Here is a 26848-nt window from a genome sequence, read left to right on the forward strand (position 1 = left end):
AGTGAGTAAGTACTATCTTGAGGCATTACATTCAGAAGTGTGCAATGTTTACAAAAATTTAAAAGTGCATTTTAAACCTGTGGTTATAAATTTATTAAAAATAATTAAAGAAGCCGGGTCTGGTGGATCATGCCTGTAATCCCAGCACTTTGGGGCACCAAGGCAAGCAGATAGATCAGCCTCAGCAATATAGCAAGACCCCATATCGGAAGAAATCTAAAAATTTACCAGAGTGGTGCTGCTTGCCTGTAGTCCTAGCTACTGGGGAGGCTGAGGCAGGAGGATCACTTAGGAATTTGAGGCTGCAGTGAGCTGTGATCACACCATTACATCCAGCCTGACTGACAGAGTGAAACCCTGTCTCTAATAAATAAATAAATAAATATTATTAAAGAAAACTTCTGCAAAGCAGGAATGAGCATATTTATTAGGGGTTGTGACTGTATTGGTGTTTTCTCAGTTGGCATGAGCACAAGCTCATGAAAACATATAGTATTGCCTCTTTTCAGATGAGAAAACTGAGGCTTCTGGAAGTTTAATAACTTTTCAAAGTTAGTAAATATCTGGGTTGCCTGAATCTACAGGCTTGCTTTTTGCTGCACTGACTCGTTTAATGGGTTGGTATACTGTGTATCTGAAACAGTGGGGTTTTGGTGCTGGTGTTATTATGCTTAAAAAAAAAATCTGTATAAAAATATGATGCTGTAGTTGGGGGGTGGGGGTAGATATTGGTATGAAAAGTGGAAAATCTTTACAGTGGTATAACAATTGAATATTTTTAGGAGTATTAGCAGAAATGCTGCATATTTAATTCACCTAGGTGGTTTGATCTTTCAGCCAAATATTGTTGCCATGGGGCATCATTGTTCATCTCCCAAAATACATGACAGTTACAAACACACGCTGCTATTGAGTGTACAGATTTAAAAAATGTATTTTAGTCTAGTCCTGCTACTCTTCCCCAAACTGCCCTTAGCAGCAAAACAAGGCAATTACCTGGAAAATTCAGGCTAAAATCTTGTTTGCCTAAATTGCTTGGGAAGTTAGCCTCAGATAGCACCGCTAATTGCCATTGCCTTTGGAAACCTTTCTACCGTGTAAAGACACATAAAGGGAAGGGAAAAGGCACATAAAATACTCTATTTATACACAAAACTAGCTGGAATCTAAAAACAACAGCTGGTCGTACAAATTGCAAAACTGGTAATTGGTCAAAGTATTGTAAAAACTAATGTCAACTCATTCAAATGTTACTATATGAAATTTTTTTCCTTAAATCATTCCTCTAAAAGGGTACATAATCTGTTTTTAGTAACTTAAAAAAATGTCTGATCCTGCAGAAAATGTGTTCAGTGTATTATTTTAAATTTGGTAGTAACAGCAATAGATCTTCTCAGCTATTGCATTACAAGTATAGATCACAGAATGTAGCAACTCTATAGTGTTTGAAAATGAAAGTTAAATATATGTGTCTGTTTTTAAAAATACTTTGTCCGTGTGAACAGCAATTCAGGACAAAAAGAAAGGATGAGTTAGAGGTTTATGAAGTTAAGAAGATCAATGCAGTGATTAAATTTCAATTTAGGAAAAAAAATTTGTTTAATCAATAAAATGATAAGTAGATGGCAGAAAGATTCTGCAAGCAATCATACTTTGTCAGAAGAACTTAGCAATTTATCAAATTATGTGAAAGTAAATGAAGTATGGGCAAACCTCATTTTATTACACTTTGCTTCAGTGTGTTTCACAGACACTATGTGGGTTTTTTGGGGGTTTTTTTGGGGTTTTTTTTGTTTGGACAGAGTCTTACTCTGTCACCCAGGCTGGAGTGCAGTGGTATGCTCTTGGCTCACTACAGCCTCTGCTTCCCAGGTTCAAGCAGTTCTCTGCCTCAGCCTCCCGAGTATCTGGGATTACAGGCATCCTCCACCATGCCTGGCTGGCTACTTTTTGCATTTTTAGTAGAGGCAGGATTTCACCGTCTTGGCCAGGCTGGTCTTGAACTCCTGACCTCCTGATCCACCCACCTTGGCCTCCCAAAGTGCTGGGATTACAGACGTGAGCCTTGTCCAGCCATTTTTTTTTCCTACAAATTGAAGGTTGTGGCAACATTGCATAGAACAAGTCCACTAGCACCATTTTTCCAACAGCATGTGCTCACTTTATATGTCTGCATTAATTTTGGTAATTCTCACAATATTCCAAATCTCTTCTTTACTGTTATATTTGTTACAGTTGTCTGCAATCAGTGTGATCTTTTTAATTGGTGGCACCACACACTGTGCCCATAGACGTCAGCAAACTTAACTGATAAATGTAGCATGTGTTCCGACTGCTTCACCAGCAGTGTTCCCAATCTCTCTCCTTTCCTGGCCTCCTTATTTGCTGAAACACAACAATATTGAAATTAGGCCAATCAGTAAGTATACAGTGGCCTCTAAGTGTTCCAGTGAAAAGAATCTCATGTCTCTCACTTTAAATCCAAAGCTAGAAATGATTAAGCTTAGCGAGGAAGACATGGCAAAAGCTGGAAAAGGCCAAAAACTAGGCCTCTTGTGCCAAACAGCCAGGTTGTGAATGCAAAGGAAAAGTTCTAAAAGGAAATTAAAAGTGATACTCTAGTAAGTGCATGAATGAGAAGAAAGCAAAACATCCTTATTGCTGATACACAGAAAATCTGAGTGTTCTGAATAAAAGATCAAACCAGCCACAACATTCCCTTAAGCCAAAGCCTAATCCGGAACAAGTTCGTAACTCTCTGTGAAGGCTAAGAGGTTGGAAGTAACTACAGAAGAAAAGGTGGAAGCAGGCAGAGGTTGGTTCATGAGTTTTGAGGAAAGAAACCATCTCCATAACTTAAAAGTGCAAGGTGAAGCAGCAGGTGCTGATGTAGAAGCTGCAGTAGATGATGCAGAAGATCTAGCTAAGATAATTGATGGAGGTGACTATACAAAACAACAGATTTTACATGTAGATGAAACAGCCCCATGTTGGAAGAAGATGCCATCGAGAACTTCTATAGCTTAAAAGAAGTCAATGCCTGTCTTGAAAGCTTCAGAGAAAAGGCTAACTCTCTTGTTAGGGGCCAATGGAACTGGTGACTTAAAGTCAGTGTTCATTTACCATTCTGAAAATCCTAAGGCCTTGAAGAATTATGCTAAAACTACTCAGCCTGTGTTCTATAAACAGAACAACAAAACCTAGATGGCACCATATCTGTTTACAGTGCAGTTTTTACTGATATTTTAAGCTCACTTTTGAGACCCACTGCTCAAAAAAAAAGGCTTGCTTTCAAAGTACAACCGCCTCTTGATAATGCACATAGTCACCCCGGATATCTGATGGAGATAGAGATGTACAAGATTAATGTTGTTTTCATGCTTGCTAGCACAATATCTATCCTGTAGCCCATGGATCAAGGAATAATTTCAACTTCCAAGTCTTATTATTTAAGAAATACACTTTGTGAGGCTGTAGCTGCCATAGATAGTGGACTCTCGGCAAAGTAACTGGAAAAGCCCATGAAAAGGATTCACCATTCCAGATGGCAATAAGAACATTTATATTTGACCTGCGGAAGCAGAGCAAGATGGCCAAATACAATTCTCCACTGATGGATCTCCCTGCAGGAACACCAAGTGGAACAACCATCTACATAAGAAAGCACCTTCATAGGAATAAAAAAAACCAGGTGAGCAATCACAATACCTGATTTTAACATTATACTGTGAAAGAGACAGTGAAGAGGGTAGGAAAGACAGCCTTGAACTGCCCACACCACTTCTTCTTCCCTATCCTCAGTGGCAGCCACATGGCACAGAGAGAGAATCTTTGCATATCAAGGAGGGAGACCCCAGCAGTTGCTCTGAATTGCATTGGAGCTCAGTGCTGCCAACACCAGGCAGAACTCAGCTGCTGCCCACAGAGGGAGCATTTAGACGCGTCCTAGCAGACAGAATCTGAGTTTTGGCAAGCACTTGCCACCATGGGCTGAAGTGCTCTGGGGTTCTACATCAATTTGATAGGCTGTCTAGGCCACAAGTACTATACTTCTAGTCAGGTCCTAGTGCTGTACTGAGCTTGGAGCCAGTGGACTTTTGGGCACATGACCCAGTGACACACCAGCCAAGACAGCTAAAGGAGTTGCTGTGCCAGTCCTCCCTTAACCCCAGACAACACAGCTTGCAGCTCCAAAAGTCACCCCTTCCTTCTGCTTGAGAAAAGAGGAAAGAGGAAAGAGGACTTTGTTTTGCAATTTGGATACCAACTCAATTACAGTAAGATAGGGCACTGAGCAGAGCCATGAAGCCTTCGTTCCATGCCCTAGTTCCCAGGCATTTCTAGACACACCCTTGGCCAGAAGCTGCTGCATGGAAGGAAAGGACCTAGTCCTGGCAGGACCCATCATCTGCTTACCTACGAGCCGATGGGCCCTGAATAATCGGCAGGGTAACCAGGGAGTACACACTGTGGGCCTTGGGTAAGACTCAGAGACATGCTGGCTTCAGGTGTGACCTAGACATTCATAGTTGTGGTGACTATGAGGAGAGTCTTCTGCTTACAAGAAAGAGAGGTAAGAATAAAGGGGACTTTGTCTGTAACTTAGGTACCAGCATAGCAACAACAGGGAAAGGCACCAAAGAGGGTCTAGGGATACTCAGTTCCAGGCCTTGGCTCTTAGATGGCATTTCTGGATCTACCCTGGGTTAGAGGGGAGCCCACTGCCCTGAAGGGTAAGTTCCAGGCCTGGCAGCGTTTACCACAAGCTGAGTTGAAGAGCCCTTGGGCCTAATGGAAACATCGGTGATGCCCTGGCAGTATTCCCCATGGGCCTGTTGTGGTGGTGGGCATGGGGAGAGATTCTCAGCCTGGGGATAGAGAAGGGAAGAGTGGAAAGGACCTTTTCTTGTGGTTTTGGTACCAGCATATCTGCAGTAGAACAGAGTTCCAGGTAGATTTCTAAGGTTTCCAACTCCAAGCCCTGGCATCTCTGTACCACCTGGGGCCAGAGGAAAGTCACTGCCTTATATGGCTTTGTCACCTGCTGATTGTAGAGTCCAAGGACCTTGAGCAAACATGGGCAGTTGCCAAGTAGTGGTTACAGTGGGCCTTGGGAGAGATCCAGTGCTGTGCTGGCTTCAGGTTTAATTCAGTGCTCAGTACAGTCCCAGTAGTAGTGGGGGAGCCACAGGGGTGCTTGTGACTCTCCTCCCCACAGCACCAGGCAGCTCAGCACAGAGAAAGAGACTCTGGTTGTTTGGGAGAAAAAAAGGGAAGAGAACAAGAATCACTGCCTGGTAATCCAGCTAATTCTTCCAATTCTTACCCAAGATCACCAAGGTGGTTCCTCTATCAGTTTGCAAGAACCACAGTGTTGCTGAGCTTGGGGTACCTTAATGCATATTTGACTGCAGTGACTAAAAACTTAGATCACAACACCCAAGTCCCTTTGAATACTTGGAAAACTTTCCCAAGAAGGGTAGATACAAACAAGCCCTGAGTACAACTATAGTAAATACCTAATTCTTCAATACCAAGGCCCCAGCAAACATCTGCATGCATCAAGACCATCCAGGAAAACATGACCTGACCCAACAGACACCACTAAATAAGACACCAGGGACCAATCCTGGAGAGAGATATACGCGAACTTTCAGACAGATAATTCAAAATAGCTGTTTTGGGCTGGGCGCGGTGGCTCACATTTGTAATTCTAGCACTTTGGGAGGCTGAGGTGGGTGAATCACCTAAGGTCAGGAGTTTGAGAGCAGCCTGGCCAACATGGAGAAACCCCGTCTCTACTAAAAATACAAAAATCAGCTGGGTATGGTGGCAACATGCATGTAATCCATGCTGCTCAGGAGACTGAAGCATGAGAATTGCTTGAACCCAGAAGGCAGAGGTTGCAGTGAGCCAATATTGCAACATTGCACTCCAGCCTGGGTGACAGAGTGAGACTCTGTCTCAAAAAAAAAAAAAAAAAAAAACTGTTGTGAGGAAATGGAAGGAAATTTAAGATAACACAGAGAATGAATTCAGAATCATATCTGATAAATTTAACAAAAATTGTAATAATTAAAAAGAACCAAGCTGACATTTTGAAGTTGAAAAATGCAGTTGCCATACTGAAGAATGTATCAGTATCTCTTAATAGCAGAATTGATCACACGTAGACTAAAAATAAAGTCATGGAAAAAGATATTCTATGCAAATGGAAAGCAAAAAGAGCAGGAATAGCTATACCTACAACAGACAAAATTGATTTCAAGACAAAAACTGTTAAAAGAGACAAAGAAGGTCATTATATCATGAAAAAGGGGTTAAGTCAGCCAGAGGATATAACAGAGGTTATAACATTTGTAAATATGTATGCACCTAACACTGGACCACCCAGATAAACATATAATATACATTTATATATTTGAGATCAGCCTCTTCAACATGGCAAAACCCTGTCTCTACTAAAAATACAAATAAATTATCCAGGCATGGTTGTGTGCTCCTACAGTCCCAGCTACTCAGGAGGCTGAGGTGGGAGAATCTCTTGAACCTGGGAGGCAGACATTACAGTGAGCCCAGATAGCACCACTGCACTCCAGCGTGGGTGACAGAGTGAGACTCTGTCTCAAATAATAATAATATACATTTAATTATTTTCTTTACCTTTCTGTCACTATATATGCTCATGTATTCAGATATATAAAGCAAATATTATTGAAGCTAAAGAGAGACATAAACCCAAATACAGTAATAACTGCAGTCTTCAACATGCCACTTTTAGCATTGGACAGATCATCCAGACAGAAAATCAATAAAAATCACTGGACTTAATCTTTACTACAGACCAAATGGATCTAATAGATATTTTCCCAAACATTTATCCAACAGCTACAAAATTCACCTTCTTCTCTCCACCACGTGGATCATTCTGAAGGATAGACCATATGTTAGGCCACAAAACAAGTCTTATAACATTCAAAAAAAGTGAAATTATATCAAGTATCTTCTCTGATCATAATGGAATAAAACTAGAAATCAATAGCAAAAGGAATTTTGGAAACTATGCAAACACATAGAAATTAAACAATATGCTCCTGAATGACTAGTGAGTCAATGAAGAGATTAAAAAGGAAATTGAAAAATTTCTTGAAACAAATGATAATGGAAGCACAACATACCAAAACCTATGGGATACAGTGAAAGCAGTACTAAGATGGAAGTTTATAGATACAAAAAGAAAATCTTCATATAAATAACCTAACAATGCATCTTAAAAAACTAGAAAAGCAAGAGCAGACCAAACTCAATGTTAGTAGAAGAAATAATGGAGCTCAAAGCAGAAATAAATGAAATGGAAATGAAGAAAATAATACCAAAAAATCAACAAAAACGAAAAGTTTATTTTTTGGAAAGATAAACTAAGTTGACAAACTATTAGACAGACTAAGAAAAACAGAGAGAAGCTCTAAATGAAAAAGGAGACATTACAAGCAATACCACAGAAATTCAAAGGATGATTAGAGGCTATTATGAGCAACTATGTGCCAATAAATGAAAAACCTAGAAGAAATGGATGATTTCCTAGACACATACAACCTTCCAAGATTGAACCATGAAGAAATCCAAAAGCAGACCAGTAGCAAATAACAAGATTAAAGCCATAATAAGTCTTCCAGCAAAGAAGCCCTGAACCTGATGGCTTCACTGCTGAATCTTACCAAACATTTAAAGAAGAACTAATACCAATCCTACTCAATCTATTCTGAAAAATAGAGGAGGAGGGAATACTTCCAAACTCATTCTACAAGGCTAGTGTTACCCTGATAAAACCAGAAAAAGACACATCAAAAAAAAAAAAAAAAAAAAAGGAAAGAAAACTGTAGATCAATATCGCTGATGAACATTAATGTAAAAAATCTTTATTAAAATACTAGCAAACTGAATTTAACCATGCATTAAAAAAGATCATTCATCATGACCAGGGATTTATCCCAGAGATGCAGTGTTGGTTGAACATTATCAAAACAATCAATATGTATGTCATATTAACAGAATGAAAGACAAAAGTTATGTGATCATTTCAATTGATGCTGAAGAGCATTTGATAAAATTAAACCTTTCGTGATTAAAAACCCTCAAAATCTGAGTATAGAAGGAACATAGCTCAACATAATAAAAGCCATGTGTGACAGACCCACAACTAGCATCATACTAAATAACAGAAAACTGAAAGCCTTTCCTCTAAGGTCTGGAATACAAGGATGTCCACTTTCTCTGTTGTCATTCAACATGTTTTCACTTATGTGTGGGAGTTAAAAATTAAAACAGCTGAACTCATGGATGTAGAGGTGGCCTCAATCATGTCAGGGTCACCACCTAAGACATTACTCACCACCTGCAGAAGTTTGACCTGCAGACCCTGACTCAATGATGGATGAATGAATGTACTCTCACACCATTACCGTGTTTCAAGTGGGCTAGGGATAGCCGTTGACTACTTTCAGAGGGCAAAATGCAACCAATCGACTCAGACCCTCTGTCCATTCACACTTCTATTCCATCAAGATTTTACAACAGAGGTTCTAAGTTAACACACTTGTGGATAATTAACATGGTTAAAAGAGTGGTTATAGGAATGATAAAAGCTTTAGGTTCCGGGGCCCAGAGTAAATGCGATTAACAGGTAATTCCCTTTGACCTTCCCCAAGAGACCACCCAGCACAAAATTAACATGAGCAAACAGGCTGGAGACAAATGGGTGTGGGGTAAGACATTTTATCATCTCTATCTCTCCCTAACTTAAGCGGCCGGCCGGCTGCCTTTGGTCTGCCCCAATAAAATCTTTCAGCCTTCCAGAAGGTTTGAGACTAATCTATAACTTTCCCTAAATATTTTCTGTAATATTTTGCCACCACCCCGAGTGAATAGCAACATACAGAGAGTAGAAAGATGGTTACCAGAGCTTGGGAGGGTTTGTGGAGGCTGCAGGGGTAATGAGGATGGTTAATGGGTACAAAAAATAGCAAGAATAAAATCTAGTGTTTGATAGAACAGCAAGGTGAATATAGTCAATAATAGTTTCATCATACATTTTTAAATAACTAAGAGTATAATTGGATTGTTTGTAACACAAAGGATAAATGCTTGAGGTGATGAATACTGTATTACTTTAGACATCTATCAAAATGTCTCATATATCCCGTAAATATATACACCTACTAAGTACCCACAAAAATGAAAAATAAAATTGTTTTTTAAAAAGCAGCATTTCTGATTCATGGGAGAAGGTCAAAATGTCAAGGTTAACAGGAGTTTGGAAGAAGTTGATTCCAGCTGTCATGGATGACTTTGATGGAGTTCAAGACCTCAGTGCTGGAGGAAGTGACTCCAGATGTGGTGGAAGCAGCGAAAGAAATAGAAATTGGAAATGGAGCTTGAAGGTGTGATTTAATTTCTGCAGTCTCATGAAAAAACTTGAACGGATAAGGAGTTGCTTCTTATGGATCAATAAAAATGGTTTCTTACAAGATCGGGCACGCTGGTATGGCCATCAACAAGAAAGTAGCTTCTCAAAATGGAATCTACTCCTGGTGAAAATTCTGTCAATCCTGTTGAAGTGACAACAAAGAATTTTCAATATTACGTAAACTTAGTTGATAAAGTAGCAGTAGGGTTTGAGAGGATGACTCAATTTTTGAAAAAAATTTCTGTGAGTACAATGCTCTCAAACAGCATCACATGCTACAAAGAAAACTTTTGTAAAAGGAAGAGTCAATTGATGCTGCTTAAACTTCATTGTCTTAATTGCCACAGCCACTCCACCCTTCATCAGCCACCACTGGATCAGTCACATTGAGCCAAAACCCTCCACCAGAAAGAAGATGATGACTTGCTGAGGGCTCAGATGATTATTAGCATTTTTTAACAATAAAGTATTTTTAAATTAAGATATATACATTTTTTTTTCTACATATGCTATTGCACATTTTATATACAATAGTATAGTGTAAACATAACTTTTATATACACTGGGAAACCAAAAAATTTATGTGACTCACTTTATTGTGATATATACTTTATTGCAGCAGTCTGGAATCAAATCTGTAACATCACCATGATATACCTCTAGATCCCAAGTTAGATAATTAAATTGAGGGATACACAGAGGAAATTCTATCAAGAAGGGATTCAAAAACACTTCAGAAATCATTGGCAGTAGATGTCCACGGGTATTCAAGTTTGTTTTTTTATTTAGGAATTAGAAAATGCAGTTGGGAGCTGGACAGATGACTTGACCCAGTTGACCCTACTGAAGGACACCCTCTCTGCCTATATCAGTGCTGATGATATCTCCATTCTTAATGAACGCATAGAGCTTCTGCAAAGGCAGTGGGAAGAGCTATGCCACCAGGTAAGACAAGTTCTTAAAATGAAATTATCTTGATGATGAAAAACTGGGAGATGAATTTGAGTGTCAGATGGCTTGACCCACATTTGGACCCATCCCGTAATTCTTAGTATGGACAAAGGAAGAACATTGTGCTTACTACCAGAACATTTCAGATTAATATTTAAATTTTATAGTTTAAATTTATATTTAAATTTTATAGTTTAAATTTATATTTAAATTTTATAGTTTAAATTTATATTTAAATTAATATTTTAAATTTATATTTTACCACATTTGAGAACAAGCTAAACTAGATTCTTTTCCTCCCACTTCCACTGGCTGGCATAATATTTTTAAGAGAAAGCACAATGTTATGGTTCACAGGTGTGGTTTTGCTGGATAGATACACTTGAAACATGAAAAACTGTTGTTGTATTTGCAATATTAGCTAATACTGTGGAGCTGGTTTTGTGCAGGGAATAGTTACTGTCACTCTTAATTTGCTGTAGTTGTTTCCTGGTAATTTATGGTCATTTTTAGTCCTACTTTATTCATTTATTAAATAGCTTCTATGTGCACAACATCTTAAAAAGGATCCCAGATTGACTTTGAATTGGAAATGAAAGGGAAATATTGCTCGAAAAGCAGCGAGAAGACATCCTAGGCAAAGATAAATAAAAGATTCGAAGGCTCAGCCAGGTGTGGTGGCTCATGTCTGTAATCCCGGCACTTTGGGAGGCCGAGGTGGGTGAATAATCGGAGGTCAGGAGTTTGAAACTAGCCTGACTAACATGGTGAAACCCTGTCTCTACTAAAATCACAAAAACTGGCCGGGCATGGTGGGCCCCTGTAATCCCAACTACTCAGGCGGCTGAGGCAGGAGAATCTCTTGAACCTGGGAGGCAGAGGTTGCAGTGAGCCGGGATTGCGCCACTGAACTCTAGCCTAGGAAACAGAGCAAGACTCTGTCTCAAAAATAAAAAAACAACTGAAAGTCTCATAATGAAAAACAGGCCTAACTGCCTTGAGGTTATGCTTTCCAGGAAGCAGGGCCCTGTCTGTCTTCTTACTTCTACACCCCGAGTGCCCTGCCTGGCACATAATAGGCTGTGATACATCTCTGTTAAATGTTTCAGTCATATAAATTATTGTGATGTTCACAAACCATAATAAATGTCCCTACCATCAAGTTTAAACTTGAGCTGAGATTAAAATCAGTCTAGGAGAATGTGTACAATTAAGAAGAAAGCCAGGTATAAACAGGTAAAAACAATGTAAAAAACACTATAAAATAGGGGCTGGGCGCGGTGGCTCATGCCTGTAATCCCAGCACTTTGGGAGGCCAAGGCAGGCAGATCACCTGAGGACAGGAATTTGAGACCAGCCTGACCAACATGGTGAAACCCCGTGTCTACTAAAATTACAAAAATTTCCGGGCAGGGTGGTGGGTGCCTGTAATCCCAGCTACTCGGGAGGATAAGGCAGGAAAATCACTTGAACCTGGGAGGCAGAGGTGCAGTGAGCCGAGATCACACCACTGCACTCCAGCCAGGGCAACAAGAGCGAAACTCCATCTCAAAAAGCTGTTTAAAGATGTAAGCAAGCTAAGGTTTGTGTGGACGGTGGGAAATAAAGAATATGTTTCTTGAGGTGGATGAATTTTGAATTGAGTTTCGAGAAAGAGAGCAGAGGAGACAGATTGATGTGAGAAAGCAAATGGACATGATGCAATGTGGCAGCCAGAGCAGAGGACCTGGCTGGGAAAAGCTGGTGTGGGAAGGCTGAGGAAGGGGCTGCTGAGAGGCGATTCTTATGCCCTATTCTTCTGTCCCCACCTGTTGCGCTGCCCTGGGATCTCTTTTGTCTCCCATCCTCCACACTTTCTCTGACTTTAGGGATGCTTATCCTCATACTTCAGGAACCATTAAACAGAGTTTAAGAGGCTCAGAGCCTCTTGATTTATGTGATATCAATAAGAAGGGTGTTTTCAGGAAAATTTCTCTCTACATTTATGTGAAAACCCAGGTTTTTCTCCGTCCATGGACCAACCAAAAGCTCTGGAGCACACATGGTAGATGTGTGAGCAGTTTCCTGTGAATATATACTTTTTTAAAAGGGGACACATATAAGAGATGGCTTTCACCAACATGTTAATGATTTGAGTTCAAAATGAATGTAGCTACTTTCACACAGCTTCATTTTCTCAGTGAACACAATGAGAAACTTACATGGAGTTACTCATAGAGGGTGGTAATATTAATCACAGCACTTGATTCATTTCGGAATTCTTCAAACTGAAAGTAATACTTTAATACAGTAAATCATCCTACAATGTTGCAATATAAAGACTTTATTGTGATATAACAAAATGAAAGAGATTTGGTGGGTGCAAATTGTGGAAATTATCACAGCAATCTTCAGTTACCTCTGTGAGCCTGTTCATCTGTTTTTCTTAATTTTAAGAAAAGTCTAGCACTACCTGCTCTCTTAATATTTTTTAGCATGTTGGATGAATTGGGTTAGACCAGATCTATTGCTTTAGCTAAATGATGCCTATGAAACCTTCAGAGAGATGTTTTAGAGATTGGATCCTGTGTTTCAAACCAGCCATGAACTTCCCTCCCCAAAGACCTGGATTATGCCACTTCCTGCCGACACTGTTTTCTCTTTTTTTAATTTTCCAACCTGTTGCCTTTTATATCCCATAACCCCTGCAACGTCATTTATGAAATGCTCGGCCCTCGGTATGTTTTTGGTCCTCTGAACTCTCATTGCTCTTTTGGTTTTGCCATCATGTGGCATTGTATTATTATTCTTTTTAATGTTTGTAACCTCATTCCAAGGGTATGAGGACTTTGATATGCAAAGACCATTTCTTTATATCCCAGTGTCTGGAGTAGCTAAGTGTTAATGATGTATTGTTTATAATTAAGACATTAGGACATTTATTCTATTTCTTTATACTTGCGTTTCTCTAAGTGTAAAATAATGACAAGATTTTGAATATTTTAGAGGTTAAGAAAATTATGGTTACACAATATTTTTTGATTTAGGAAAACTGTTGTATAAAAATGCCATGGAATTATTATTAATTGCTAAGTTAGTCATTCATATGTTGTAAAATTGTTCTCCAGACTTAGATATATCTAGACAGCAATCTGGAAATGTATTTCGAAAGCTGCTGTTGATCATGCGATATGCTGTAAATAGATTAATACCTTGCACCTGTGAGTAGACTAAGAAGTTAAAAAGAATCAATAAAAGGAATACATAGTTTTTTAGAAATTTTCTATGTTGAAGTGTCTTAACACTTGAAATTAAAGTGTACTTATATTATTAATACCTCACTCTGAAAAAAAAATTTTAAACCAATGAGAGTTTAGTCATGGGTTTGATCAAGGTGCCAGGATGTAACTCTAAGGGGGATATAGATTAGTTTCTAGTTCAAGCTAGTTGTATCCGGTGAATTTCTGTCAAGTTTGAAACCACAAAAGGAAATGAGCTTGTGTCTGTGTCACATTGTAAGAGTCAAAACTTGAGTTCAACAGAACATTATCCCTACTAAGGAGCAAGTAGTCTGTTCCTATTCTGACCGAAGCTGTTGAGGAGGAGTCTGGAATTCCTAGGACTGGCGATGAGAATGAGGAAGACAGGCTGTGAGTAAACATTGCAGGGCAGAGTTAATATATTAAAGTATCTGTTTTCAAGTAGATACCCCTTGTTGTGTCTGTGTATAGCCAGAGCTTATACTTGCTTTTATTCCTGTTTTGGTTTGTAGATCTGTGTGTAATTCTAGCTGAAATATAAGTATATGTCATCATAATTGCTTGTTGTTTTTTCAAAACGTCATGGTAAAAATATTTCAGCTAGAAAAGGATGTATTTCCTGTTGAGCTGCTGCACACTCTGAAGGTTTTAGCTGGTGCTTCTCTGCTGTTGGTGATGCAATGTATTTGTGCCCCTGCGAAAACATTAATATGTACTAAGATGATAAATAATTTGAAGGTTTCATCTGTATCCAAAGAAAGAGATGGTAATGTTTACTTAGTATATAGACTAAATACTAGATGTGCAAACCAGAAGGAAGATACTATCACCCCTGCGAATGTACATCTTTTGAAATGCATTTGACCTGGGTGTGTACCCAGTACTTGTAGCCTTGCTGGTTTTTTTGTTTTTGTTTTTGTTTTTTGTTTTGTTTTTTTGTTTTGTTTTTTCAGGTATAGCTCTGTGGTAAGAAAATGAAAGCAACAGTTTCATGATGTATAATAAACACTAGGGAGATATATATATATATATATAATCCAGCTGCTTAGTGGAGATATTGAATTAATGAGTTTCAAGGGAGGAAAAACAATTTAAAACTTAAGTGATGCCCTGTAGCCATGTATAATAGCTCTAGTAGCAACAGCAGCAGCAGTAGCAGCATAGGAATGGCCAGGTGTTGCGAGGTCTTTAGTATATATCAGCTAATTTCTTTTTTGTTTTGTTTTTTTGAGACAGAGTTTCACTCTTGTTGTCCAGGCTGAAGTACAGTGGTACGATCTCGGCTCACGGCAACTTGTGCTTCCCAGGTTCAAGCAATTCTCCTGCCTCAGCCTCCTGAGTAGCTGGGATTTCAGGCGTCGGCCACCACACCCGGATAATTTTGTAGTTTTTAGATGTGGTTTCACCATGTTGGCCAGGCTGGTCTTAAACTCCTGACCTCAGGTGATCCATCCGCCTCAGTCTCCCACCCTGCTGGGATTATAGGTGTGAGCCACCACACTAGGCCATATCAGCCAATTTTTTAAATTACTCCTTTGTTTATATAGTATCACCATATTGATAGGACAGGGCTGGGCACATAGAGACACTTGTTTACTACAGACAGTAAACATTTGTTTAATGGATTTTTGGAGCAAACTTAAGATTAATTCCTAAATGAAAGGAGTAAGTAGTAGAGAAAATGAGGGACCGTGTCCTGGTCATCCAATTAGCAGTGATGGATGAACTATTTTTGAATCTCAGCTGCATCTGGATATTTAATCATATTTGCACCTCATATCAAAAACTCAAGCTTTGCTGGTCTTATCTTGAACTGACTCTAAACAAGTGCCCTAAATTTGTTCAGCTGTCACATTCTTTGTCTCTGGAATAGAGATAACAATACCTGCCTATGAAAGTCATAGGTAATATTTTTCTATTATGTGACCATCCTCCCTGCAGATATTTGTGAGTAAAGACCTAGAGTTCATTCTTGGCTTATGGCAAAGATTTGGGAGAAGTGTAAGTGAGGAGTTATTTGTTCACCTTCCGTCTGAAGGGCAAGGGTTTCTATTTTTTTTTTTCTCACTCTGCTGCCCAGGCTGGAGTGCAGTGGTGCAATCTCGGCTCACTGCAACCCCTGCCTCCTGGGTTCAAGCAACTCTCCTGCCTCAGCCTCCTGAGCAGCTGGGATTACAGGCACCTGCCACCACGTCTGGCTAATTTTTGTATTTTTAGTAGAGACGGGGTTTCACTGTGTCGGCCAGGCTGGTCTTGAACTCCTGGCCTCCAGCAATCTGCCCATCTTGGTCTCCCAAAGTGCTGGGGTTGCAGGTGTGGGACACCACACCTGGCTTCAATTCTTAGAAAATGGTTACTTTGGGCTGGACAAATAATGAAAATATAATTTCAGTTTTGCCATCAATTGAACCAGGATTTTAACTACCAGCCAGACTACTGAATCTTCTGCCTTGTGAATGAAAGGGAAAAGGCCATTTTCACCAAAGAGTTCACTATCTGAGTGACCCAGCAGAAGATCAGAGTGCATGCAGCTGTCAGAGCTGGAGGGGGAAGGGGTGCTGGAAGGATTATATTCTTCAATGCTGTTTTGGGTACAGTGGAAAGTGACAAAGTTTGTCTCCAAAACTTTTAAATCTGTGTTTTCTTAGCTTTTTCCATTTCTGTAGGACCTACCCCAAGTGAGTTCACTCCCCTTTGACTGTTCTGTATTATTCTGCCTCCAAAACCCTCAATAAGAAACTGAATTCTACTAATGGGGAAATAGTAGATTCACCAGTGGCACCCAACCCAGAAAACTTTTATGTTAAAAGATCATAATTAAATGAAAAGAATAAATTTCTCATGGTGGCCTTTCAAAATGTATGGTAGATTATGGGGCTTACTCTCTAGGCAACTCACTATGCCTAAGGCTGGCCTTGGGATATGTATACTGGGATCCTGGACTCATTTACATGGATGTAGAATCACAGATATTTAGGTTTGTGTTGTTTGTCTAATCCTTAACAGAGCCAACCCTAGGCAGAATTGATAACTAGAAAGTGTATAATACCTTAGAAATATTTTCATTTTCATTTTAAAAAGGAAATTTGTTTGAAATATGTAAAAAGTAAATGTAAATGTATCGGCTGGGCATTGTGGCTCACACCTGTAATCCCAGCACTTTGGGAAGCCAAGGCAGGTGGATCACCTGAGGTCAGGAGTTCAAGACCAGCCTGGCCAAACAGGTGAAACCCTATCTCTACAAAAAATACAAAAATTAGCTGGGCATGGTGGTGGGCATCTGTAATGCCAGCTACTTGGGAGGCTGAGGCAGGAGAATCACTTGAACCCGGAGGCAGAGGTTGCAGTGAGCTGAGATTGTACCATTGCACTCCAGCCTGGGTGACAGAGCGAGACTTTGTCTTTAAAAAAAAAAAAAGTAAATATGTTAAGGAAAGAATATGTCTTAAAGCAAAGTATAGCAAAATGTTAACAGTTTGAGTTCATCATGAGTGGTTTCCATACAATTCTTTCAGTTTTTCTGTGTCAGAAATGTTTTGTAATAAAATGTTGGGGGTAAAATAAAATCAGTAAGGACATGTTTAATGCAATGAAATCAATAGTGGAATAGCTTGCATTATGAACAAGACTGTGGAAGAACATCTTCAAACCTTCTTACCAACTTGTTCGTGTTTTGCTAACATGTAGTTTAGTTCAACTAGAAACATTTCTTAGCATTTCAATCAGCACTGTGAACATAAGAATATTATATTATGAAATAAGAAAATTTTAGAATTCTGGAAAGGATAATTCTAGACCTAGAGATAAGAGAACAAGCCCATTGTATATGTAATGTGTAAGGAACTCTCAGAACTCCTTAATAAAAAGGCAAGCTAATTAAAAAGAAGGCAAAGGATTTGAGTAGATAACTCTCCGAAGGACATATACAATTGGCCAAGACATGTGAAGGGTCTCAGTGTTATTAGCCTTTAGGGAAATGCACATCAAAACCATCATCAGATAGCACCTCACACCCACTAGGATGGCTATCATCAAAAGTGTTGGTGAGGATGTAGAGAAATTGGAATCCTGCTGCTGGTGGGAATGTGAAATGGGCAGCCACTTTGGACAACAATCTATAGTGTTAACCATATGACTGAGAATTTCTGCTGGATAAATACCTAAGAGAAATGAAACGCGTGTTCATACAAACACTTGCAGGCAAATGTTTTTAACGGCATTATTCATAATAGGCAAAAAGTGGAAACAACCCAAATAAGATGAGTTAATAAATACAACCTGGTATATTCATATAATGGAATATAGTCTGCAATAAAGAGAATGAAGTATTGATACATGCTACAATATAGATGATTCTTTAAAATATTCTAAGTGAAAGAGGCCAGTCATATAAGATTACATGTTACATGATTCCATGTATATGAAATGTCCAGAATAGGCAAATCCACAGGGACAGAAGGGAGATTAGATTGCTGGGAGGTGAGTGAGAAGCAGCAGGAGAGTAACTGCTGATGGCTACAAGGTTTTTGTTGTGGTGGTGGTGGTGGTTGTTTGAGGTGGAGTCTTGCTGTGTCATCCAGGCTGGAACACAATGGCACGATCTTGGCTCACTGCAACCTCTGCCTCCTGGGCTCAAGTGATTCTCCTGCCTCAGCTTCCCAAGTAGCTGAGATTACAGGCATGGGCCACCATGCCTGGCTAATTTTTGTATTTTTAATAGAGACGGAGTTTCACCATGTTGGCCACGCTGGTTTCGAACTCCTGACCTCTAGTGATCCACTCGCCTTGGCGTCCCAAAGTGTTGGAATTACAGGAGTGAGCCACTGCACCTGGCCGTTTTTTGGAATGATAAAAATATTCTAAAATTGAGTATGGTGATGATTATACAGAAGCTGTTCATATACTAAAAAGCACTGAATTGTACATGTTTAAACAGGCGATTGTATGGTGTGTGAAATATATCTTAATAAAGCTATCATGCAAGAAAAAGAAGGAAAATAAACAAAAATAAATAAATAGAAATGAAAACTGCAGAGAAGAGCTTGCCTGAAGTCAATGTGTCAGCATGGAGCTGAGCCTCGGGATGCCTGCCTCCACTTCAGGCCGCTTTGCTTTGGCACCGCCCTCTCCCGCACTCTAGATACCTGAGGCTCATTTTTCCTTTCCTTCTTTTCTTCCTTTTTTTCTTCTTTCCCTATTTTTACTCTTTTCTTCTTTCATCTTTCTATTCTTTTTTCTATCTTTCCTTTTTTGTTTTTCCTCCCTTCTTTATTCATCCCTCTTTTACTTTCCATCTTTTCTTTCTTCTTTCTCTGTTCTTTTCCATTTCTTCCTTCTTTTTTAGTGAAAGCACATTCACTCATCATGTATCCTATCTGTCCTGAACCAATTGTGCGAAGTTGCATTATCTAGAACCTTTAATAAGCTCATGTGCTTGTGGATCTTTAAGAAAGAACTAGAAGTTTCAATGTCTCTCACTTGTATAATACCAAATCCTGGACTTCAGGAAACAGTGGATTAAAATGATGTATGACTATCATTCCTTTTGGTCCTAGTTTATTTGCTATTTTTCTTGGGGAGTGAGCTCCTCTCTGATAATCATTTTGCATATTCTCCCATTTTAAACTTTTCAGCTCTCCTTAAGGCGGCAGCAAATAAGTGAAAAATTGAATGAATGGGCAATCTTCAGTGAAAAGAACAAGGAACTCTGTGAGTGGTTGACTCAAATGGAAAGCAAGGTTTCCCAGAATGGAGACATTCTCATTGAAGAGATGATAGAGAAGCTCAAGAAGGTATGGAATGCATGACTACTCAGCTTTTCATTCTTCACAAAGCTTAGGTACTTTTCACAGGTACAGAAGGTGACTTTACTCATAATTACTTTCCTGTCAAAGGAGCACTGTATTTTAAACATTTTCTCTTTTTAATATAAGATAAACTTGCATGAAAAGGCCTGCTTTACACACAAAATATATAGAATACTTGCAATTTGTGATGAAATAGAGTATCTACTGAAAATGTTCAGTATTTGGGGGGTTTTAACTACTTGTCCAGTAGGAACCATTTATATGTATTACTTTTCTTTCCTTTTTTTTTTTTTTGTGTGTGTGTGTGTGTGTGTGTGTGTGTTTTTAAAGAGGAAAAGTCACTAGAGAGAAACTGAAAGAAAAAATTCTTAGAATAAATTGAATTCACATTTTTTCCCTAAAGTATGGTGTATAGACCATAGAGAAGAATTAAGAGTTTCCTGATAATTTTGGCTTCATATTATTTTCAGGGTATATATATCTTATCAGATTATTTTATATATTAATTGGGATCTAAAACACTTCTGATGTCTACATAAAGCTGATCAAATTTTCTAGCATTTAAAATTTTTTTATGATTTTGGCCAGGCGTGGTGGCTCATGCCTGTAATCCCAGCATTTTGGGAGGCAAGGTGGGGAGATCTCTGGAGGTCAGGAGTTTGAGACCATCCTGACCAACACAGTGAAACCCCGTTTCTACTAAAACTACAAAACATTAGCTGGGCATGGTGGCGTGCGCTGGTAGTACTGGCTACTCAGGGGGCTGAGGCAAGAGAATTGCTTGAACCCAGGAGGTGGACATTGCAGTGGGCTGAGATTGTGCCACTGCATTCCATCCTGGGTGACAGAGTGAGACTCTGTCTCAAAAAAAAAATTTTTTTTTTTTATGATTTCAGCATTCCCACAGTGCTCATGAACAGTAATTTTAATGTTATTTTAATTTGCTTCTCATTAGTACATATCACCATCTAATGAACAATGTACTTTTTGTATTTACTTATTCATTGTCCAGATGGAGACCACGCTGATCTGTGAGCTTTACGGGAGCATGGGCTTTGTCTATTTTGTTCATTGCTATATCCCCTGCACCTGAAGCACTGCCTAACTTCTGATAAGCACACAGCCAGTATTTACTGCATTAACAAATAATAACTTCATTTATTCTGAAAAGAAATATAAATGGTTATTAAGAAAAATTATTTTTATCCATATGCACACATAGAGAGAAAAATAAAACATCCAAAGCCAACGTGTGATATTAATGATGTTACAGAAAATGGCAAATCCATTATGATTTGCCATTAGATAAGCATTTGTTTATCCAATTTGTTTATCCATTGGATAAATCCAAATGGGTAAGCATTTGTTTATATGATATTGTAAACCTTAAAACTCTTGGCTGAGATGATACACATTTCATTTTAGCATCTGCTCGTGGTTGCACATTCTAAGTTGTTGGGCATCAGAGAATGCTATAAGTGCATGATTAATGTCCTATAGGTAGTAGAGTAAAATTTGCTATAGAATAAACTTTGATTAAGTTTGTCTCTATTCTCATTACTTTTCATTATGAAATTTAGGATGTATATTTTGAGAGTGTGGGGAAAAGCATTTCTTAAATAATCTATGACTTAAAATTTAGAAAAGTTTTAGCTTTTCATACAGATAATTTTATCACATTACTTGGCACAATGTTAGAAACACTATTTAAAATATTAACTATACTACCTTGTATGTTGATAACTCACGGTATTTTTTTAAAGGTCTTATGGGTTTTTCTCTTTCTAGTGTCTCTTGTAAAAGAAAATAGCATCAAGGTTTGGTAATTTTGACAGCATAGAAGAAGGTAGTTGTCAAGTGGAAAATGCTAATAAGATGAAGGAAAAAGAAAAAAAGAAAAAGGCAATTCATAAAAAAACAATGGAAGCCAAGATATTAGTGTCTGTTGCTATTAACGCTCAAAAACAGTTTGATTTTAAAGACAACCCAAGAGGATTATTTTACTATAAATACCCTTTAAGTCTTGAAGTAATTCCCTTGAAAGAAACACTACTCGATAAAATCATCTCAAACGTGTGCTGAAACATTATAATGTTAATAAATGGATTCAGCGTATTGGTCTTTGAATCCCACTGTTTTGAAATAACATAAGAAGGTGGGTGGGTGGAGGTGTAGGCATGAGGACTGCAGTCAGCACTGGAATGGAATAAAATGTTGTTGGTTCCTACCATTCCTCAGGGGCCCTTCAGCTTAGGTGAATGACTTGGAAGCATAGCTCTGTTCCCACACTAACTTTACAGCAAGAGAAGGTCAAAATGTTCATGCTCATATAATGCCTGTCTTCATATATTATTTGCTGAGAAACTATTTCTTGTATAACAGGAGCTTAAGCCAAAAATTAAAAAGTTGATCCTAAAGACTGGAACCTGTCACTGTGGCAAGAGAGTAAGAGGGTCATTAGGGATAGCAGTGGTGGTGGCAGGGAGAGACTGTTCTTTCATCGTCTCTTAAATTATAGCATTTTGTGCTTACCTTTTGCAAATAGTCCATAAGAAGTCTGGTGTTTTGTTTGTTTGTTTTGTTTGTTTTTTGATATGGAGTCTCACTTTGTTGCCCAGGCTGGAATGCTGTGGCACGATCTTGGCTCACTGCAACCTCCACCTCCTGGGTTCAAGCAATTCTTCTGCCTCAGCCTCCCAAGTAGTTGGAATTACAGGCTCCCACCACCGTGCCCAGATGATTTTTGTATCTTTAGTAGAGACGGGGTTTCACCATATTGACCAGGCTGGTCTCAAACTTCTGACCTTGTGATCCGCCTGCCTTGACCTCCCAAAGTGCTGAGATTACAGACATAAGCCACCACGCCTGGCCAAGTCTGTCCTTTTTAACCCAAACAATCTAAGAGAAGCTAGCACAGAAAGTGAGTAAATCAAGAAGGTTTTGAGGCCCATTGATTCTCTAAAATTAATAGTTATTATTATTGACAGTTAATTTATCATTGATTTATTTGTTGCAAAATATTGACATTGTATAGAGGATATCTTTTTTAAATGAAGGAACTCTTTTAAAATATTCTGCACAAATAACAAGTGACACACACACACACACACACATATTCACATTTACATATGTACATATATATCAATTGCATATGTATGTATGTGTGTGATAAGCCTCTCGGCAACTATTTGTATGAAATTCTAACATCAGGATAGTGATGAGAGAAATAAAGTATAGTTTCCCAGTGTTAAAATCTCTTAATTTTTATCTTTTATATCTGTCTTTTTTTGATTTTTAATACGTATTTCAAGTAAATAGGAAGCAGCACCCTGTTTATTTTGAAAACATCTATATAAAAATTTAATCCCAACTCTGGATACATACCAAAAATAATAGATACTACTACTTCTTGTATACATGGGCTGATGTTCATATGGTATTCCTATGCTAGAACTATTTCCAAGTAGTAGAAAACAGTAATTATCATGTTTCTAGTAGAGCCAGCCTGGATGCATTAAGAATATGCTTTCTGACCTCTGTGATTGCTATTTATTACACAGGATTATCAAGAGGAAATTGCTATTGCTCAAGAGAACAAAATACAGCTCCAACAAATGGGAGAACGACTTGCTAAAGCCAGCCATGAAAGCAAAGCCTCTGAGATTGAGTACAAGCTGGGAAAGGTCAACGACCGGTGGCAGCATCTCCTGGACCTCATTGCAGCCAGGTAAAGAGGACCCGAGTCAATAGGACATGTGTGGGAAGCATTTTAAAGCCTTTCAGTCTGCCTTTCATCAGTTGAAGATAATCCAATAAATTTCTCTCTCTTCCTGGGTTATCTCACCATTTTGAATACTGTTCATGCTCTTCTCTTAGTTGACACTTTCATTACCTTGAAAATTCTCCTCTTATTTTATAAATCTTGTGTTGTTTTTATGTAGCTGTGAGAAAGAGAGAAAGAGTTATATCCAAACAAAATTCACTCCTGAGAAAAAACTCTTTATTTTAGGGCTTCATGGGTATTGAAACTCCTATCAGAAAGAAAGAGAAACTGCTGACCACCAGTATTTTTGTCTACAGTAGCAAAAAAAAAAAAAAATTGCTAAATCCCTGCCATATTTTTAGTTAGCAAGTTGTGGAACTAAATCTGATTCTTGCCACTCTGCTCAGTTGTAAAAATCAGCTGCTGCATTATAGTAATTTTGTGTTTAGCATTAGTGCTATAATTATAAGCATTTGCCTCATACCTAAGAGGAACATTATATTCAGTTTCTGTTGCAGAAGGTCAGCGTTGGGTAAGAGAAATGAAAGTCAAAAAGAAAAATAGGGCCGGGCGCGGTGGCTCAAGCCTGTAATCCCAGCACTGTGGGAGGCCGAGGCAGGTGGATCACGAGGTCAAGAGATCGAGACCATCCTGGTCAACATGGTGAAACCCCGTCTCTACTAAAAATACAAAAAAATTAGCTGGGCATGGTGGTGCGTGCCTGTAATCCCTCCTGAGTAGAGGAGGCTGAGGCAGGAGAATTGCCTGAACCCAGGAGGCGGAGGTTGCGGTGAGCCGAGATTGCGCCATTGCACTCCAGCCTGGGTAACATGAGTGAAACTCCGTCTCAAAAAAAAAAAAAAAAAACAAAAATAGACTAGGCATAGTGGCTTATGCCTGTAATCCCAGCACTTTGAGAGACCAAGGTGGGCAGATCATGAGGTCAGGCGTTTGAGACCAGCCTGGCCAACATGATAAAACATGTCTCTACAAAAAAAAAAAAAAAAAAAAAATATATATATAAATATATATAAAAAATAAAAGATACACAAAAATATCAAGTTGTGGTGGCATGCACCTGTAATCCCAGCTACTCAGGAGGCTGAGGCAGAATTGCCTGAACCTAGTAGGCGGAGGTTGCAGTGAACTGAGACAGTGCCACTGCACTCCAGCCTGGGCAACAGAGTGAGACTCTGTCTCAAAAAAAAAAAAGAAAGAAAAAAGAAAAATAGGTGAGGGTACTTACTAGCAATATAAAAGTCTAATATGAATGATGTCATATGTTATAAAATGCTTTATGCTATTAATATGAAAAGGAGATGCTTTATTTTAGGTGAATTTGGCTTCATGTTTGAACTTAGGCACCCTGAGGTCAGGAAACTTTCTCCATTTTATTCACTCTATATCATCAGCACCAAGAACAGTGCCTAAATATGGGCTCAATGAATACTTCAATGCATAAATGAGTGAAGACATGAATAGTTGAGCGAACGTTCTTCATGGCAATTAGGAGAGTTGAAATGTTACAAATGGTGCCATTTGGGGTCTATCCTACAATACACTTTTAAAATCTGGGTTTCTTTCCTTAGCCATGCTGCATAAAAGTGGACATTAAACAATGTCCTGTGCATACCATGTCCCACCAAAACCGCATATAGGCACCACAATTCTGTATACTGATTTTGAAAACATTTCATTTATTTCTTTTTTTATAAGAAAGTTATCAAAAAGTGTCTGACTCAAGAAAGTGATATTATCATTTATTTTAGTGGCAATTAAACAAAAATGGAATAAATGTATATCAACTTTTTATGTATGTATGTATGTATGTGTTTATTTTTGAGATGGAGTCTCACTCTGTTGCCCAGGCTGGAGCGCAGTGCCATGGTCTTAGCTCTGCCACCTCTGCTTCCCAGATACAAGCAATTCTCCTGCCTTAGCATCCTAAGTCACTGGGACTACAGGCATACACCACCATACCTGGCTAATTTTTGTACTTTTAGCAGAGATGGGGTTTCACCATGTTGGCCAGGCTGGTCTCGAACTCCTGACCTCAGGTGAGAGCCACCCCTCTTGGCCTCCCAAATTGCTGGGATTACAGGTGTGAGCTATCACGCATGGCCTCAACTTTTTAAATGTTTAGCCATAGCACTGATATAGCTAACATTTATTGAACACTTTGCAGGTTCCAATAACCATGCTACAGGTTTCATATGCATCTTTTCATGTGTTGTTCACAATGTCCTTTGAGGTGGCCTTATCATTATACCCATTTTACAGATGCAGGGGCTGAGGCTGAGGCTTGTCCATCATCACGCACATATTGCATGGCACAGCCTGTGCTCACACCCCAAAGCCCATGTCCTGGAGTGCTGTGCCCTCCTGTCTCTCAAGTTGGTGACTTGCTTCCCTGTTAGGGAGAAGACAGTTAAATGGAAGATAAGTTCAGTTTTTGATCTTGATAATCTGATTTCCCAGTTTTTTTTGTAAAGTACTTACAATGTGACAGTGACTGTGAGAGTCGAGATAAAATGACAGAGCTGAAGAACTTCTTTGAGAAGTTCAGGATGGGAATGGAGTGAAACAATGAGATAAGTAGGAGCTCTGGGAAGGGCACTATAAAGAGATGGAAAGAACATTTTAGCTTAAATTGGTCTAGGAGTTTCCACAAACCTATGTTTTAAAAATCTCAGTGCTGTGTTCAGTCCACTTCTCACTCACTAAAATGATAACAAAATCTTGTTTTGGAAAGAGAAATTGAAGTCCTTCGAGCTATAAATATCCTTCTTAGGGAAACTACCTGTTTGGGAAACATCCTCCGGGGAGTTTTTGTCAAATTATGACTCATGGATTGATTCACATGTTCACATAATCCATTTAAACTAGTTAATATTATTTTTTTGCTTCAAGTGGCTCAATGATATGGAGAGTAAGGATGCACTTTTTCAAAGATATTTTAAATCAGATTTAATGTAATCTAGTTGTAAGCAGCTAACTTAGTGTATGTCCAACTATTAGCCAACATCACAGTAAATGAATTTGCTGCTTTCTCCATGAACTTGCATTTATTTAGAACGTATTTTGTCTGACTATTCAGTGGATAATTTTCTAGATGTTAATTGTTTACTTTCCCAAAAGACATATTAATAAACTTGAATCAATTACATGTTTATAAGGTACACATGCATCTCACTATAGTCACTTATATAATACTAATTTTAGTTTCCTCTTACGTAGAGCCTCAGCATACCCAGATACAATTTCACAGGAGATGTTTGTATATGTTGCTTGTTTCTAATCGACTCCTTCCAATTTAGACTAGATGAGACACTGATCACTGAGCCGTCCTGGAGTTTAACACCACGTTAGAGTCGCAATCTCCCTTGCAGCCTCTCCTGAAAGACACCCGGCCGTTACATCTGCATTTCATTTTCTTGTTGGTGCTTCATTAGTGCACATAGTGGATGCATGACTCCTGCTCCCATCCTCAACTGTGAGCTGCCAGCTGAAGTATTAGGTTTCTTGTTTCAGTCCATTCACCACTCTTCCCTCTTCCAGCACTGATGCACTAAAACAAAATATAACCCAGTGTATGCCTTTTGACAATTCTTGGTGCTCTTGT

The 26848-nt window shown here is 38.8% G+C and overlaps 1 protein-coding gene across 20 annotated transcripts in view; it reads left to right on the forward strand.

Annotated features, from left to right (window-relative positions):
* SYNE1 (spectrin repeat containing nuclear envelope protein 1) overlaps positions 1-26848 on the forward strand; it is a 411505-nt gene that overhangs the window by 334766 nt on the left and 49891 nt on the right. For 19 of the 20 annotated variants that reach the window (XM_032258772.1, XM_032258777.1, XM_032258767.1 and 16 more), the window contains 3 exons: positions 10256-10411; positions 19290-19448; positions 23024-23190. In XM_032258772.1, the coding sequence (XP_032114663.1) occupies positions 10256-10411; positions 19290-19448; positions 23024-23190 (482 nt within the window). Of the gene's footprint in view, positions 1-10255; positions 10412-13426; positions 14047-19289; positions 19449-23023; positions 23191-26848 lie in introns of those variants that run through there. The other variant, XM_032258789.1, reaches the window with a different exon arrangement.

This window comes from Sapajus apella, unplaced genomic scaffold, assembly GCF_009761245.1.
Source record: "Sapajus apella isolate SASKATOON/1434 unplaced genomic scaffold, GSC_monkey_1.0 scaffold105, whole genome shotgun sequence".
In the NCBI taxonomy this organism is placed as follows: domain Eukaryota; kingdom Metazoa; phylum Chordata; class Mammalia; order Primates; family Cebidae; genus Sapajus; species Sapajus apella.